Source organism: Glossina fuscipes, unplaced genomic scaffold, assembly GCF_014805625.2.
Source record: "Glossina fuscipes isolate IAEA_lab_2018 unplaced genomic scaffold, Yale_Gfus_2 3, whole genome shotgun sequence".
NCBI classification, from domain to species: Eukaryota; Metazoa; Arthropoda; class Insecta; order Diptera; family Glossinidae; genus Glossina; species Glossina fuscipes.
Window position 1 is genome coordinate 15,533,267 of NW_023998417.1, and position 15,924 is coordinate 15,549,190.

The 15,924-nt window shown below is 34.6% G+C and overlaps 2 protein-coding genes across 4 annotated transcripts; both read left to right on the forward strand.

The window, feature by feature from the left end:
* The first annotated feature begins 456 nt into the window (after positions 1 to 456).
* On the forward strand, positions 457 to 9,038 carry LOC119634648 (synaptic vesicle glycoprotein 2C-like). Of its 3 annotated transcripts, none has more exons than XM_038028912.1 (12): positions 457 to 810; positions 2,052 to 2,239; positions 3,166 to 3,547; positions 3,868 to 3,989; positions 4,100 to 4,199; positions 4,915 to 5,053; positions 5,109 to 5,290; positions 5,378 to 5,497; positions 5,626 to 5,759; positions 6,037 to 6,196; positions 6,734 to 6,861; positions 6,926 to 9,038. In XM_038028912.1, exons 2-12 carry the CDS (start codon positions 2,236 to 2,238, stop codon positions 6,979 to 6,981), a joined length of 1,527 nt encoding a protein of 508 aa, XP_037884840.1. In that variant the 5' UTR covers positions 457 to 810; positions 2,052 to 2,235; the 3' UTR covers positions 6,982 to 9,038. The 3 variants fall into 3 exon arrangements, with proteins under 3 accessions (XP_037884840.1, XP_037884841.1, XP_037884843.1); XM_038028913.1 differs by lacking the exon at positions 457 to 810 and adding an exon at positions 840 to 1,302; XM_038028915.1 differs by lacking the exon at positions 457 to 810 and adding an exon at positions 1,491 to 1,577.
* Positions 9,039 to 9,411: 373 nt separating this feature from the next.
* Positions 9,412 to 15,399, forward strand: LOC119634647 (proton-associated sugar transporter A). Its single transcript, XM_038028911.1, has 8 exons — positions 9,412 to 9,849; positions 12,216 to 12,478; positions 12,545 to 12,829; positions 12,888 to 12,958; positions 13,015 to 13,275; positions 13,717 to 14,150; positions 14,583 to 14,757; positions 14,810 to 15,399. Exons 1-8 carry the CDS (start codon positions 9,674 to 9,676, stop codon positions 15,038 to 15,040), a joined length of 1,896 nt encoding a protein of 631 aa, XP_037884839.1. The 5' UTR covers positions 9,412 to 9,673; the 3' UTR covers positions 15,041 to 15,399.
* The last annotated feature ends 525 nt before the right edge of the window (positions 15,400 to 15,924 follow it).

Here is a 15,924-nt window from a genome sequence, read left to right on the forward strand (position 1 = left end):
GAACAAAGTAATGAGTTTAATACACTTTATTTTGTGCAGCACTACTTTTGTGATATGTCCTGCTATCGGCTATACTTGAGTCGTCCCCTCAGGTTACCTAGAAGCCGTACAATTTCGATTCAAAGACATAATCTCATAGGACAAAGTGCAGCTTGGCTATGGCTTTTTGGCGATTAGGGAACATTTAAAAATCGTGAAAATGTGTCATGAAATAGATTCTACGTAAATGTTATGCCATAACAATGGAAAGAAAAGGGTTAAAGATTTCAAAACGAAAAAAACAAATTTTATTAATTAAAGAGCGTGATTGCATTCTCCTAATTTCTCACGAGATACGCTGGTCAATTATTGTAAACGAAACAATTTGGCAAAGACAGTAGTCAGAAGTGCAATGAAAAAATCCGTTGACAAGATTTACAAATAAACGCCCGTTTCAGCTTCTCATTCACAAATTCAAAAATAATCATTAGTTTTTCATAAACTTGGTATGATTACGGACGGTTCCGAATAAATATTAACATTCGCTCGTCTATAAAGAAATGCGATAAACATTTGAGTGAAGAATAAAAGAAATAAAATTTGTAAATAATTGCAGCATCTACCTTGCCTACCATTGTTATATATAGATATATATACATATATATATATACATATATATATATGCGCATACACGGAATGCTTATTTTCGTAATAATAATAATAATAATAGTTAGTGAATAACTTCAAGAGAGGAGAGGTGATTTATATACGCATACGCATACGCGTCATATCGCAAATAAAGGACGAAAAGTGGAATTCGCTTCGGAAAAAGTAAATAAATATTTGCAAAAAATGTGACGTCGACCGATCAAGCACTTATATCATCTAGATGTGACGACATTTAAAAAAAAAATTATTTTAAATTTCACATATCTATTAATATGTATACGCGCGTGCAAAGGGTTTGTGCTCTCTTGACGAAAAATTAGTGGAATGCAATGCTGTTATTAGCGCAAATTAAAAACTAAAATAATAAGAAAAATTTAAAAGAAAGAAGCATCTTTTACAATAGGTTCATCATGTACTTATGTAATTATTTGAATACATTTAGCTTGTGCGGCTGTATGCGTACATTGCCTGCAATGCCACGCGAAACATGCCGCCCAAAAATTGCCCTTGGTAGAGGGATGGATGGACGAATCATTCTAATAATTCTTAGCCATTAGGCAGTCTTTTTTTTCTGTATTGACGACGTCAAATGACATTAAACTTGAACGTGTCCACTTCTGCAGACATTCGTGCAAACGTCTAGTTTGAAGAAATGTAAATAAATAGAGACAATTTTGTTATTGAGGATTTTGCTCTTGTTTTCCTTAGTTATTCACACACATCTCCTCACATATTCATGCTTTTGTTTAATTACATATATAAATAAATTATTTATTTTTTTATTTTTTTTTTTGGCAAAGGTACCCCTGTTAGGCACAATCCATTTATTGTCGCATCTTTTTTGCATAAAACAACTTAATCTGTTTGCACAGAGAGAGAGAGAGAGAGAGAGACAGAGAAAGAGACTGAAATCTCCCAACAATTATCGAGTAAGAAAACAATTTGAGGTCTTCAAAAACTATATTGAAATTCCATTGCGTCTTACGAAAATATAAATTCAAATTACTTTTGAGTCCTCAGTTGGCATAATGTCAGTTGTAATTGCTTTTCATTTGCATTAAAGTTAGCTTTTTGTCGGAACATATTCCAAACCTTCTTTTGGAAAATCAATATTATATATATATTCTACACCATATTCCATGGAAACAATTACTACCTTAATGGGCATAAAAAATGGGAAAAAAATTCTAGCCACATAGCCTGACAGCAGCCATAGTAGATGTTATTGCTATATGAGGGCACATGAGGCAGGAATGGATAAAAGAGTTTTAATCATAACATTTCTATGTATTTCACGTTTAACCGTACAAAACATGATGCGACACATGATGATGTTAAAAGTGTTTGAAAATTGTGTGAAATATAGAAATTTTTCATGATTTCTCATGATTTAACTTTTATAGTTCATCAGCACTTGATAGATGATAAGAGATAAGACCAGCGAAGAGTGAAAAAGATTGTAACATTGCTTGGGGCGAAAGCTAAAACTTCTGAAAATTACATGCCAATCGACATTAATTGGTCTCTTAAGAACGACGTGGAGCAAAATATTCAGCAGACGTCTAGAGCTTCATCTCTTACAACAGGATGAGTACTTTATTTTTCTATACATATATGTTTAACTTTTAATCCATTGTAATGCTATACTGCCGCACGATTAACCTACAGCCTCTCCGAATAAGATAAGCAAAAGTTCATTTACAAGTGCATTGCTTTCGAAACGCATGATACTGTTTGCATTGTATTAGAAAACACAATAACAATAAATAGTTCATGTAATAAAGTGATCTTATACCAAACTACTACTAACAGTTCATTCAAGTTATCTTATGCAGTAAGTTCGTGCGAGAGAGGCGTAAATTATCCGTATATCCTAAACTTCACACTTGATGCCAATTTTTTAACAGAAACTCCACTCTAAACAGCCTAATTAAATTTCATTGTATCTTATGGCCTTTCATTGATGCTTGCTGATGTCACATGCAAACATGTACACATTATTAGATTTTTTTATTCATTATCAGACAGCTCATTGCTCCTGTGTATATCAGTAAATTTTAGAAAAGACCGTGAAAAAAATTGTCCGCTTTGAAAAATGGCTGAAATGTCGCAAACAAAGATAATATAAAACTATACAGGTTAGGTCACCCCGATTACATGTACCCTATCATTTTATGGCAACTTAAAATAAAGTAAGTACGAGGTCTGGGGGTTCTACAGAAAACATATAATGTATGTATATAACATAACATCATTGAAAAATGACTGAAGATAATATAAAATTGTACGGATTATATCTCCCTGATTACATCTATCCCATTATTTGATGATAAATTATAACTCTCATAACTCCGGGAGAGAGTTTATAATGTATTAATAACATACTCCTAATGGGAGTTTTTTCTTAAATTATGTGTTGCGAAAATATAAAGCTAGTGGATGTACAGAGATTGGGCTTAAGATTACCTCGATATCTTTCAAGTTGACAACCAATTCAAATTTTCTCTTTTGTAAAAGGTCTTGACTTTCTAGAAGACCTATCTAGCAACTATGAGAACGCATTACTCCTAAGCGGCTTCGGAAAATTTCATTTAATGCTGCTAACTATATGTGGCCTGATTTATATGAACACGGCGGTTGGAGTGACAATACTGTCCTTTGTTCTGCCGTCAGCAACATGTGACTTTCAAATGACATCAGAAGATAAAGGATGGCTTTCAGCAACACCCATGCTTGGTATGTTGATTGGATCATATTTTTGGGGATGCCTCGCCGATACGAAAGGTCGAAGAATCGTCCTCGTAGCTACATTAATCGCCGACGGAGTTTGTGGTTTACTGTCATCTATAGCACCCTACTATTTACTCTTCCTATTAATTCGATTTTTCAATGGCTTCAAGTAAGTACAAACGAAGAAATTTTGCAAAAGAATCTTGTACAAATATTTTTGCAATCAAAAGCTGAAAAAACTCGCACACAAAATTCTTTTGAATCAAGCTAACAACTAACTAAATCTTCCAGCTTCGGTAGCTTTCCTTAGCCTTTCAACTGAAAATGTAATAACTCATAGCAAGCGATTTTCTCGTTAAGACGGCGCTAAACGTGAATGCGAACAATGTTAATGCGTTTTCATTATTAACGTCATACGATATATATATTTGCACGAGTGAAAACTTCTTAAGTACTCAGTCCGATTCTTTTCATATTTTTTGATTATAGTGTAGCTGGCACAATGGGTATTGTTTTCCCTTACCTTGGAGAATTTCAACCCACTAAATATCGGGAAAAAATACTGTGCTGGATGGAGCTATTCTGGACGTTCGGTATTATAATGTTACCAGGTGCGTTCACTAAAGCAATTGAAATTAAATAAAACATAATGAAGGTGCAGTATGTTTCTGTGTGTAAGAATTTTGGTCTAAAGTCTGTTATTTTATTCTCCTCCTTCAAGGCATCGCGTGGGGGATAATCCCTAGGTCCATTAATTGGAAATCAGGAATATTTTTCTATCACAGTTGGAATCTTTTCGTAGCGATGTGTGCCGTTCCAAGGTATGTACATATGCATCTCGACACATATTTTCTTATTAACGTAGTTCTAAGATTTCATATCGTAAATCAAAAGTTATATAGACTCAGTAGTATTGTTAAACAAGATATTAACTTTAACAAAATTTCCAAGCTGCAGAGAATCAGTTCAACGTTGTTAACGTTTTAAACACTATCGGGTTCCACATTCAAATTTCGTGGTCCCTACACTCATTTTACCAGAACGTGAGCGGTATCAAAGGAAAGCTTCTGAGAGTCTACAAAGTATACATACTCTCGATCAACATCGAATTTATACTTCCGCAAGCGAAAATTAAGTAATCGCTTTCATATTCGGCAATAACCTTAAATGCTAAGGCACGCAGGTTAGGCTCGGAAATGGGTCAGATGGGATAAAATAAAAGTCACATGCCTTTAGTACAACGCAAACTGAGGAAACGTTTGTTTCCAAAGGCAAACGAATTGTGGTTTTAATTGTTACTCATATTATAACTCATATATTCTATATTCTATAGATGATCGTGCAAAAATAAAAGAAATTGGTCGCGCTCACCTAATGTTGTAGTGTGATGTAGTGTTTTTGCGATTTTTTTTCTTTTTTTAAGACGAAGATGGGTGGGTAGGAAAGATTTGACCCAATTTTATTTTTTTTTTTATGATTCTTACAAAGCAACAGTTTCAGTCGCACTTATCAACGAATATAATGACATTTTTACAGCCTGGTACTCGGATTGTGGCTGTTAGCATTTCCGGAGAGTCCCAAATTTCTACTCGAACATGGGGAATCGGATAAGGCTCTAGAAATATTGATTCATATTTTCGTTAAGAATACCGGTCAAAAGCCAGAAGAATATGCAGTAAATAAAAATGTTTATAACTTTGCTCATTAATTATATTAAGATTTGATTTTAGTGCAAAAGTCTGCGAGGACCGATAAGATCAGGCAAAAGTGTACGCAGCTTGCGACTTCATAATCCTAACGAACTTAAGGAATTGCTTGCCGAAATTTGGTCACAAACAAAGACTCTCTACAAGAAGCCTTACTTACGGAACAATTCGATAACATGTGGCATACAATTTTGTTTGACAACTAGGTAAGTGTGTCGTGTGTCGATTGATTCGAAATGTTTCGAGACTTGCCTTAATAATTATATTCATTCATTCCATTTCATTATTTGTAGCTATTACACTTTGATGGTATGGTTTCCGGAGCTTTTCCAACGATTCGACGAGTTTGAAAAACAATATCCCGACGTGTCCGCATCTGTATGTGGCGTGTCGTCGATTGTTGTGTCAAATTCGTAAGTTACAAACAGGAATATGTACAACGTTACTTGAGTGCTGCCATTTCCACTATATCTTTGAATATAATAATGATAATAATAATAATAATATCATAAAAGGTTATATAATTAATGCTTTTTTTCAGAACAGTAATTCCTTGCGATCAAAACATTGACGAGAAAGTTTTCTTTCATACCATTATAATTGGTTTGGCATGCATTCCTACTAGTTTCTGGTTACCCCTTTGTGTGCACCGTCTTGGAATTAAATTCTTCTTGGGTAAGATCTATCTTAGTAATAAAAAATAAATATAAAAAAACGTGATAAAATAAACACTTAAACTCCGCATCATGATTATCGAGAATTCGTTCATTAACTCTGCCAATAACATACCATTTAGTCGAATCAGTCCGTCTTACAAAACAGATGCAATTATATACGAAGAACTAAAGGTTTCATTTTCTTATATTTAAAAGATCTGCACTAGTGTAACCGCCTTTATAGCTTCTTATGCTGTCTTAAAAGTTAATTAATAAAATTAAACATTTTTTTTCAGTTTTTAGTTTAACAGCAGCAGGCTTCGTTACCATTGGTTTGTATTTTGTAAGGAACTCTTTGGAAAATTTGATACTCTCCTGCATCTTTGAGGCTTTAACATCTTTAAGCATAAGCACCGTCTATTGTGTAATGGTGGATTTATTTCCAACAAACCTAAGGTAAACAATTGAATTTTACTTATTAACTTGAAGTTTGCGATACTTTTAAAGAAGTTAATCGAAAGACTGAAAAAACAAACTACAAGTTCGACATATAAACAAACTGTTTAAAAAACTCAACAAAAGCACTCCGAAAAATCGCTTTTTGCCTCGGATTTAGCTCCCTTAGCGCCTCCCTCATATAAAATTTAAAAATATTTAAAAAGAGAAAACGTTCTATATATGACTTACAATCCTTCCCAGAAGAAACTTGGACGATGTGATAAATTACCTGTATTTGCATATTTCCAACGGAGATTGCATCAACAACGTCAGTTTCGCAATACAACTTTCGTTGAAACATCATTACGCATCCACAAGATTACTATGCACAATCCGTGCGTAATCTACTTTCAAAGAGGTTGTAGAAAACTCAAAATATATATTTTTTTTAATGTAACCAATCTCGATCGGGGGGCGATGAAATTAATTGATTACAATAGCTGTGTATACCCAGCGCGTCTTGATCGTTAAAGATATTTTAATTTGCAATTGCAGGGTTATGGCAGCGGCAATGTCTATGACGTTTGGACGAAGCGGCGCACTCTTGGGTAACCTAATTTTCGGTTTTCTCATAGACTTTAACTGCATCATTCCTATTATTATTTTCTCTGCTATGTTATTCGGTAAGTGATTGTAAAAAACAAGAAGAGGAACAATTGCATTACAAGTTTATGAAACATTTTTTAGTTAGTGGTTTCTTATGTTGGCTGTTACCCAATACTGGATCAGAAGCTTTAGAGTGAAAATAAAGAAGCAATCTTACCATAAAGAAACTATATCGTATTTTAAACATATTTATTTTATCATATGTATTATTAAGAAAATAAATTTTGGTAAGTATGCTTGGCTGCTATGAACGGAACAAGGATTTTTGCCGGAAAAGTAGCGACGTCGCGAGCTTATGGTCGCCTTATATTCTAAACTCGCAGTAATCGAAACTTATTTGGTCAACTAAGGATGTGTCAATCTTATAGCGCGTTAGATCATCTAGAAAAATATTTCGATTTAATTCCTTTTGTAGGTTACTTACTTTGAAATCTTTCGCTTTGAACGTTTTCAAATTCGTAGTAATACGTATAAATAGCAGTAGTGAACTTTAGAAAAAAACTTCTTAAAAGAAATTTGAAATAGTAAGTGCAACTAGTACGTCCGTTATACGTACGAATTTCAATGCACTTCCTTGTGCAATCGTCGACTCCTCCTTTATAAAAAAAAAAAATTATCGTTTACCATTATCCGCATTTGAAGATAGCGTTATCTATATATCTAATCCACATTCGTTCACAAAAAATCATCAACAAAATACGAGCACTGAATACGATCTCTTTAAATGTACTGTGGAATAATTCACATCACAAATGGAAGAGGACTATCTTTCTCTTGACGTCGCCGAATGAGAGAAAGCGGGTATGGGTCACTTTCCGCTCAACTCTAGTCAGTCTTTCTAATATCTCTCTAATATTTAACCCCCTTCTATCCCCCTACTAGTCCCTACTGGGCTCTCTAATCAGCCAAGAAGTACTCTCAGCATTCTGATGAGAAGTGCATAACACCAACTCAAAGAGCGAGATAACAACTTTAGCATTGACTGACCTCTTGCTATATGCCGTAGTCACTCTTGTCTTCGAACTTGCCATTTCCGTTACCGCAAAGCCATGAGCATCACTACGCTTGTACAAGCAGTTATGACTCAGAAAAATTAGACCAACAAGGGATGGCTTCTCCTGTGTCTCACCCCACTTTTACGTCGCGTTACCATAAGAAGTGGCAGCAGTTTGAGGGCTTCCATGGTAAAGGACACATCATAGGACTCATTTCATAAAAGAAAAGATGCTCCTCTTAGGCAACTCAAGAGAAAAACCCCTTGCCCGTAACGTCCTTAAAATATGTAATTTTCCCGCTACAAAAAAACGACAAGAACATGGCACTGTTAGGGGAGGACTTAAAACTTAATACTGAGCGCACTACTAAACCAACAATATAATGTTATATAAGTTAAGTAATCTGTATGTACAGGATACCCCTCGCAATTTTTGTTTGATAAAATCACTTACTTGACAAGCTTCAGCGATCTTTTCGCTTGCGTTTGTCTTCACCCATAAATAAATGTTTGCAATAAATTATAAATTCAATGTAACATATGGACATTAACTTACGTCATAAAATCAAACAAGTGAGTAAAGCTACAATTGAATACAATACTGTATTGATAAGGCAACATTCGCAGATTCGCATACGATTAGAAATTCAGTGTCAAGTTTTTTTTCGAAACCGTTCATTTATTGCATTCTCCAAGCTTTCCAAATGAGTTGCGAACTAATTGAAAAGTCTTTCTTAAATGCCGCTAAGAAATAAAACGAAATTCCAATAGGTATTTATTGTAGAAGCGAACGAAAGCATACTAAATTTTTCAAAAGTTTTCGTTCAATACCTACGTCTGTCGCTAATTTGTTCAGTTGAAGCTTCGGTTACGCAAACCAATATGGAATCCGAAGTGATATTTGTATCCCTCGATTGTATGCATAACATTCGGCAAACAGTTTACAAATTATGAACGTAAACAACTTCGTTTGGAAATCTTAGGGATTTTTCCATTGCGTTATTTCGTCTATATGTTATGTTTAATCAGCGATATAGATCATAAGCGTGCGTAAAGACTGAAAAGGTGATACCGTAGAATATTTGCGTTTAACATACACAGTACTTTTGAAATGCATTTCTTAAAAGCCACAAGCAGTTAACAAGTGGTAGTTGCGATAAGATTCGGTCGCAACTAAAAAGATTTATTTTTTCTTGTTTATGAATGTAACGAGAAAAGTTCTTTTGCTTAGATTATATTCCACGCGCCTGGGAAAATATTCATCAGCGCATGCTCCTACATAACGTTTGGAATTGTAACCTCCATGCAATCAAAAACGCTCGAAAATTAAGTTCATTTCACGGTTAAACCACATCCAACTAAAACGGTACGGTTAGAAAATTATTTCGAGAAAATAAATTTAGAATTAAAGAATTATTTTCGTTAGTGTGAAGAAAACTTTGGGAGATTGCTTTTTGGCTTATTTATTTACTAATTTTGAATTTGATATATAATTTTGCTTAAGAGGAAATAAAGAAAAAAAATGATTGCACATATATAGATATATGTTAACCACATATATATTTTTAGTGACTAATTAAATTAAAACTTCTTTCGTTCTCATGCCATTGATATCGTTGCAATGTTTTTTAACATTCACGAATGCATATAAAAGCGTACACATTTACGTACATATATTTGAACGTAAGCTTATGTGGATGCGGGTGCTAACGAACATACTCATATAAGTGTGTTCAAATGTGCGTTTAATGAACATATTTGATGAAACGAAATAGCGTGAGTACATGCATACATAACTGTCTCTAATGTGGACTGTTTGTTTGTGATAGACGACTATGGAGAAATTAAATGAATATCAAGGATTCACCGGCCAATTGCATCAATGGCGCGATAATGTTAAAGAACGAGTTGATAAACTACGCGAGACCGGTCCGCCAAATATTATTGGATTAGCAAACGATCAACTAAAAGGCAATGCTGCAGCCGATCAAGATTACTCCCATATTTACAGGTAATATTTGCTCAATAGTGCCGTATTGTTGTACGTGAACTATTCCGATATTCGTTCATTCAATTCGATCTCTTAAGTCAACGGCAGCAATCGTCTGGCTAAGCCTTCTATTCTTCAAGAACTCTTATCCTTTAACAAATACCAAATATGACACTACGGATGTTAGTCCGAGGGTGTTTATAAAATGTAATGCATGTACATATACGGGTATAAAAGAACCATCAATTTTCAAGAAAAAAATTACAAGTTTGGATCAATAAGCAACCGCAAAAACCCCCATGAATCAAAGGAAGAGTAGGTAAACTTAAGCCAAGTTAAAATATTGGTTCATCGCTATTCAAGTTTATCTTGAAGCGAATCCTAGTTAGCTGGCAGCTGTGTGAATTAATAGAAAAGGTTTCTATGCAAATGTCGAACATCTTCTCATATTTCAAATATTATTTTCTTTAGCGGCAATGAATCTATAAGCGATTTATTTATTATTATCCACTTTCTGGGTTTTTTTTTTTGTAGTGTAATCTTACTTGCTTGCCTTCTACGAGATAAGGCTTGCTTCGTTAAGTTTTGCTTCTTGGAGAAATTCAAACACACACAAACAAATGCGGCAGAATTAAGATAGTTGCTTTATGCTTTCTCCTTGCTACTTTACTATTTCAATGCAAAACAAATCCCATCTTCTTTGTGTGTTCTGAAGACATTCGCTCTGCGATTCGAAAATCAAACTTTAAAGAAATTTTTCTTAACCTTATGTTAGTTGCCTCCCTGGCATTTTGTATTTTTACAACTATCAACGAAAGATAAGATTAAATATATTTTATTGTTATGTCAGGCAGTGTTTGAAGTTTATTTTGATCCCCGCGTTGCGTTACAAATAACGTAAAATTACTTCATCCTCCTTAGTTAGTGCATTCATAAGCCTTTATATGCTCTTAGATCTTCATTAGTCAGTAGAAAGAGAATAAATCGAATTCAAGTTGACATAATCGTTACAGGAAAACTGTTGCAATACTTTACTTGATAGTTACGTCTTCGCTTTTAAGCATGTAAAGGACGAACCTCAGATACCTTCAAGCTCAAGCAAACGTAGGAAATAGTGATACACTTTTTTATTGCGTCCATCAGCAACTTTTTAGATACTACTACTAAGAATTTCGAAGCAAACGCAAATTCCGCAAATATCCGCTATATTTGAAAATTTCCATTTGTTTTTCAAACTTTGCTAACTTGTCCACCAGTTGGCCAGATAAGTTTGGCGATTTATGTCTTCGAGAGTTGTAAAAACAGAAATATAAAACTAAGCACATATATATATGGTGTCTTTAAATCGTCTTGCGGTGGGTTACAAAAGAAATGAAAAAGTTAATAAATACTTACGTTTCTGTGCTTCGTACAATGATGTTGTTTTGCCGTCTGTCAAGGCAGTAATATTGTGTTAACTAGTAAGAAGAACATACATATGTACATACGAAAGCCATAGTCAAGGCTGACTGCCTGCACATTGATGCACGGTGATAATAAAAAAAGGCTTAAGTCAATAAACAAAAATTTCCGCTAAATGAGAAAATATTGCTGTACCCTAACCTCAGCGTTTTGTTTCAAGTGACGATGCTGGTTCCGTTGGACATGAGACCTGACACAATAAATTTATATGCTAGATCGTTTTTATAATCATCGCGAGAGTTTCTACGAACTTAACTAAATAAGTTACTTGTAAACATTGCAGATAGTTCTTCTAGTCTTGCAAACAAAGCTCGACGCAATTTCTGACCTAGTGGTTCTACAAACCTAATTAAAGGAAGCAAAAAGGAATTGCGCCTAACAATATGCATATTGTATCATTGAGCATATGAACATCTTGTGGGTCCAATGCAATCCATGAAATGGTTAAATTTTTGTAAATTTCTGTAACAGACTAGAGCACTTAGGCGTATTACTTTTTTTCTGTTTTATTTGAAATACCTGCAGATTTCACAAATTAAATATTTTCTGGATGAGAATCACTCACTCATCTGTCCATCCGTCGACGTCGCTTGTTAATAAATTTGAGATCGAAAATTGATACTTCGAACACATATTTTTCCATAAGTTTCAGATAGTGTTTGAACGTACGCGTGCTCTGCGCACATAGAACAGAAACAGAAATAATCCCAAAAGAAAGGCGAAAGTCTGAATATAAGCCCTTCTTTAATAAATTAGAGGCCAATGTCACATAAAAGGACAGGATTAACATGAAGGAAGCATTTGCTTTCCTTTTATTAATATTGTTCTTATGTATACATCTAGTTACATTACCCATACACATTCATCTATATGCAGATAAATACTTAAATGTAATATATATGTTTTATAAAATGCTTTATATTTAGACGCAAATCCCGTATGGAATTAGTTCGTGTGTCTGCTGCTGTGATGGGAATTGAATTTTCTTATGCTGCCGAGACGGCTTTTGTGTCTCCCACCCTTCTCAAAATTGGCGTCGAGCACAAACATATGACATTAGTGTGGGCTCTATCACCATTGGTGGGATTCTTTTTATGCCCTATATTGGGTTCTATGAGCGACCGCTGCAAGCTTAATATAGGACGTCGAAGACCGTTTATTATATTGTTATCAATTGGTGTATTTATTGGTAATTATCGAATTGTCTTTAAATTGCCCCGAAAGAGATTTCATATATTTCGTAATGCCGTTTAAGGCTTACTTTTGGTGCCTAATGGAGAAGACTTAGGTTACTGGTTTGGTGACGTGGATCCCCATCTGCAAATAGCAAATTTGAATATAACGTTAAACGGCACGCATAGCAATTTTGATGTCTCGCCGCATCGTATCACAGCGTCACAAACGGACGTTCAACTTGTGCAAAAAACTTCACATCCATGGGGAATATTTTTCACAGTACTGGGAACAGTTTTATTGGATTTCGATGCTGACGCCTGCCAGAGTCCTTCTAGATCTTACTTATTGGACGTATGTGTGCCAGGTAACCTCTAAGCTAGATTTTATTGGAATAAAAAAAAAATAAGTAGAAACTGTTCCAGAGGATCATGCCAAAGGTCTTTCCACTTTCACGATCATGGCTGGCCTTGGTGGGTTTTTTGGCTATTCAATGGTATGTGGCTCAACGGTTTGAATTAATCGAATAATAATCAATAATAAAATTTGAAGGGAGGAATAAACTGGGACGAAACATCAGTTGGACGACGTTTGGGTGGACATGTCAAGGCGGTCTTTACTATTATTACCTTTATTTTTGTTGCTTGCGTTTCGCTTACAGTTACGAGTTTTAAAGAAATTCCTCTTTGGGCTATAGCAACGTCAAAGGCTAAACGTCCAGCAGCCGGAACTAATTTACTAGATGACGAGCAGGCAAGCTATGGAGCATTAGACAACGCCGTCTTTAATGATACTGAAGATCCTCCAGAACGGGTAATTGCATGAATAATACATGAGCTTGATAGTCGTGTCCTACACATTAACAATTCGTTTAAAAACTTCTGCTGACTTAATTGTCAACAAAGTCTCGTTAGATTCCATTTTCGTTTTGAGGGCAATATTTAACTTCTTTAAGAAGAAATTTATTCAATTGAAGAGTAACGACAAGTGCTGCTTTGTTGGAAAATTTGGTTGGTAAATTTAATGCCGTTCCTTTTCAACGTCTTGATGCCCGGAAGTGCCTTTTCATTGAAAACGATATTAAGACAACTAAATATATTTTTATTTAGGCAGTTATCAGATATTGCCGTTGCTACGTAAAAACGAAATTTCTTTACTTTGCGCTTAATATTTTTTCCGTTAGACGTTGTTATTAATAAATGCAAGTGAAGGGTAAAAATCTGATTTGATAAACTAACGATAAATGTCTTTTAGCAACAATCAAGTTATTTGGCTGAGAGCGCTGCAGAAGAAAATGTTGCGGAGACAAGTTTTACTCCCTACGAAATGGACCCCGAGCAGCTGAAGCCGGATCAGAACATCCCCCCGGTTGCGGGAGATAAAGACTCTGGCCAAACTGTCGAAACTCTTTCACACTATTTGCTATCTATTATATATATGCCGCATTCTTTGCGGATGGTTTGTCTTACAAATCTCTTCTGCTGGATGGCGCACGTTTGCTATTCTCTTTACTTTACGGATTTCGTTGGTGAAGCTGTATTCAAAGGGGACCCAAAAGCAATCGAGGGGTCGCAGGAGGAGATTTTATACGAGGAAGGCGTTCGATTTGGGTGTTGGGGAATGGCAATGTATTCCCTGTCGTGTGCTACCTACTCCTTTGTAATCGAAAAATTAATACAGCGTTTTAGGTAAGTACGCAACAGAAAACGCTTTAATAATATGTACAAATGAATTTTTATTTGGCACAAACTCATGTTTATTTAATTTCCCCTTTCTACGTCAACTTGCGACGATTTTCCCTTTAATATGAAATGATTCTTGGTCGTTTTTGGTGCTAACTGAAACTTTAGAGCTTTTAAAAACAGGTATCCTTTTTAATTTTTTTTTGATAGAGCTTTCAAAACCAACCAAGGATCTGCTGAATATTTTTATGTAATATACAAACCACAGAATATGTCTTTAAAAAAAAAATTGCGGCCTCCACAACCATTTTCTCGGAAACGTATTATAGGTAGCGGCGTTCCTATAAGTTTCCATAAAAATAATAAATATTTTTACTCGATAAACGAAATTTTCAAAAATATCAAAACTACTAAATTCTTTTAACACTTTCCTTTCAGAGCAAAAAATGTCTATGTTGGTGGTCTTCTATTTTATTGTACAGGAATGTCGCTTATGGCATTGACCAGAGCTAAGACTAGTGTGATAGTTTTTAGTTGGGCTGCAGGAGTCATGTATTCCACGCTCTTCACCATGCCGTATCTTCTTGTGGCCCATTACCACTCTATGGGAACAGTACGTATTGAAGTTAAAAGCGGAAAATATCTGGATGACTTTTTATTTCTAGTTTGAACTGGACATCGATGGTAACGCCAAGCTAGGCTCCGAAGTTCGTGGTTTAGGAACCGATGTAGCTATAGTAAGCAGTATGGTATTTCTCGCTCAATTCATTCTATCATTATGTATGGGGACAATTGTTTCGGTGTCAGGAACTACGACAGCTGTTGTGGCTACAGCAAGTTTTCTTAGCTTCTGTGGTGCTTTTTGTGCAACGCAAATTATGTACTTGGATTTGTAATATCAAAATTAAGTTTAGAAATAAGCATTCATCTAATTGTTGTTACAATTCTCTCTAATGTAAAATTGAGATAAAACTTTAAAACCCGGAAGAGATGTTCATAACTACGAATAGTTCTTATTAAACATAGAGCAAACATTCCTCGATTTAAAACACATTTACAACACAATCCGCATATATATTTATATATAAACAGATTATATAAAGATTTTATAGCATAAAAACTATCCCAATCCATAGCGAACAGAAGACGTAAATATCTTATTTGATTTCGCTTTCCTTTATCATTCCTTAAATGTTCTGTTACATATTTGCTCTTTTGTTCACATCGTCTTTTCAATCTTTTCAACATCGTGATTTTTATAGGTGGTGGTGGATATATAAATAAATGCGTATTTCGAATAACATAATCATCTTCTTTTGTTTGTTCTAAACGCGAGATCGACGTAGCAATACATATATATTTGCAAATATTAAGTGAACGTAATATTTATTCGCCTGAATGTTATTGAAAAGACGATAGTAGTACTTCAAAAAATTATTTATGAATAGAAATTTACAAAATATTCTAAAGTGATTCCATAGAAGAATAGACGAGAAGAAACCTTTATCAGCACGAACAGAATTCTGCGGTTGAAAACATTAACTTTGACAAAGTTGTTGGCTTATAATAGGAGACGGGACAAGGCCCCTTAAACGAAAATCTCTCATGATGTCCATGGAGAACAAATGTATAAAGTGTTTTTCGCAACATTTGACATTTCCTTCTCATCAACTTCTCCCTCTTTTTTTCATCAATGAACTTTTTGTGAAAAGTTTCAAAGCTCTACAAACTAAAGGAAGAAGAAAAATAGATTTATAATAAGCTTACTTAGATGTGGATT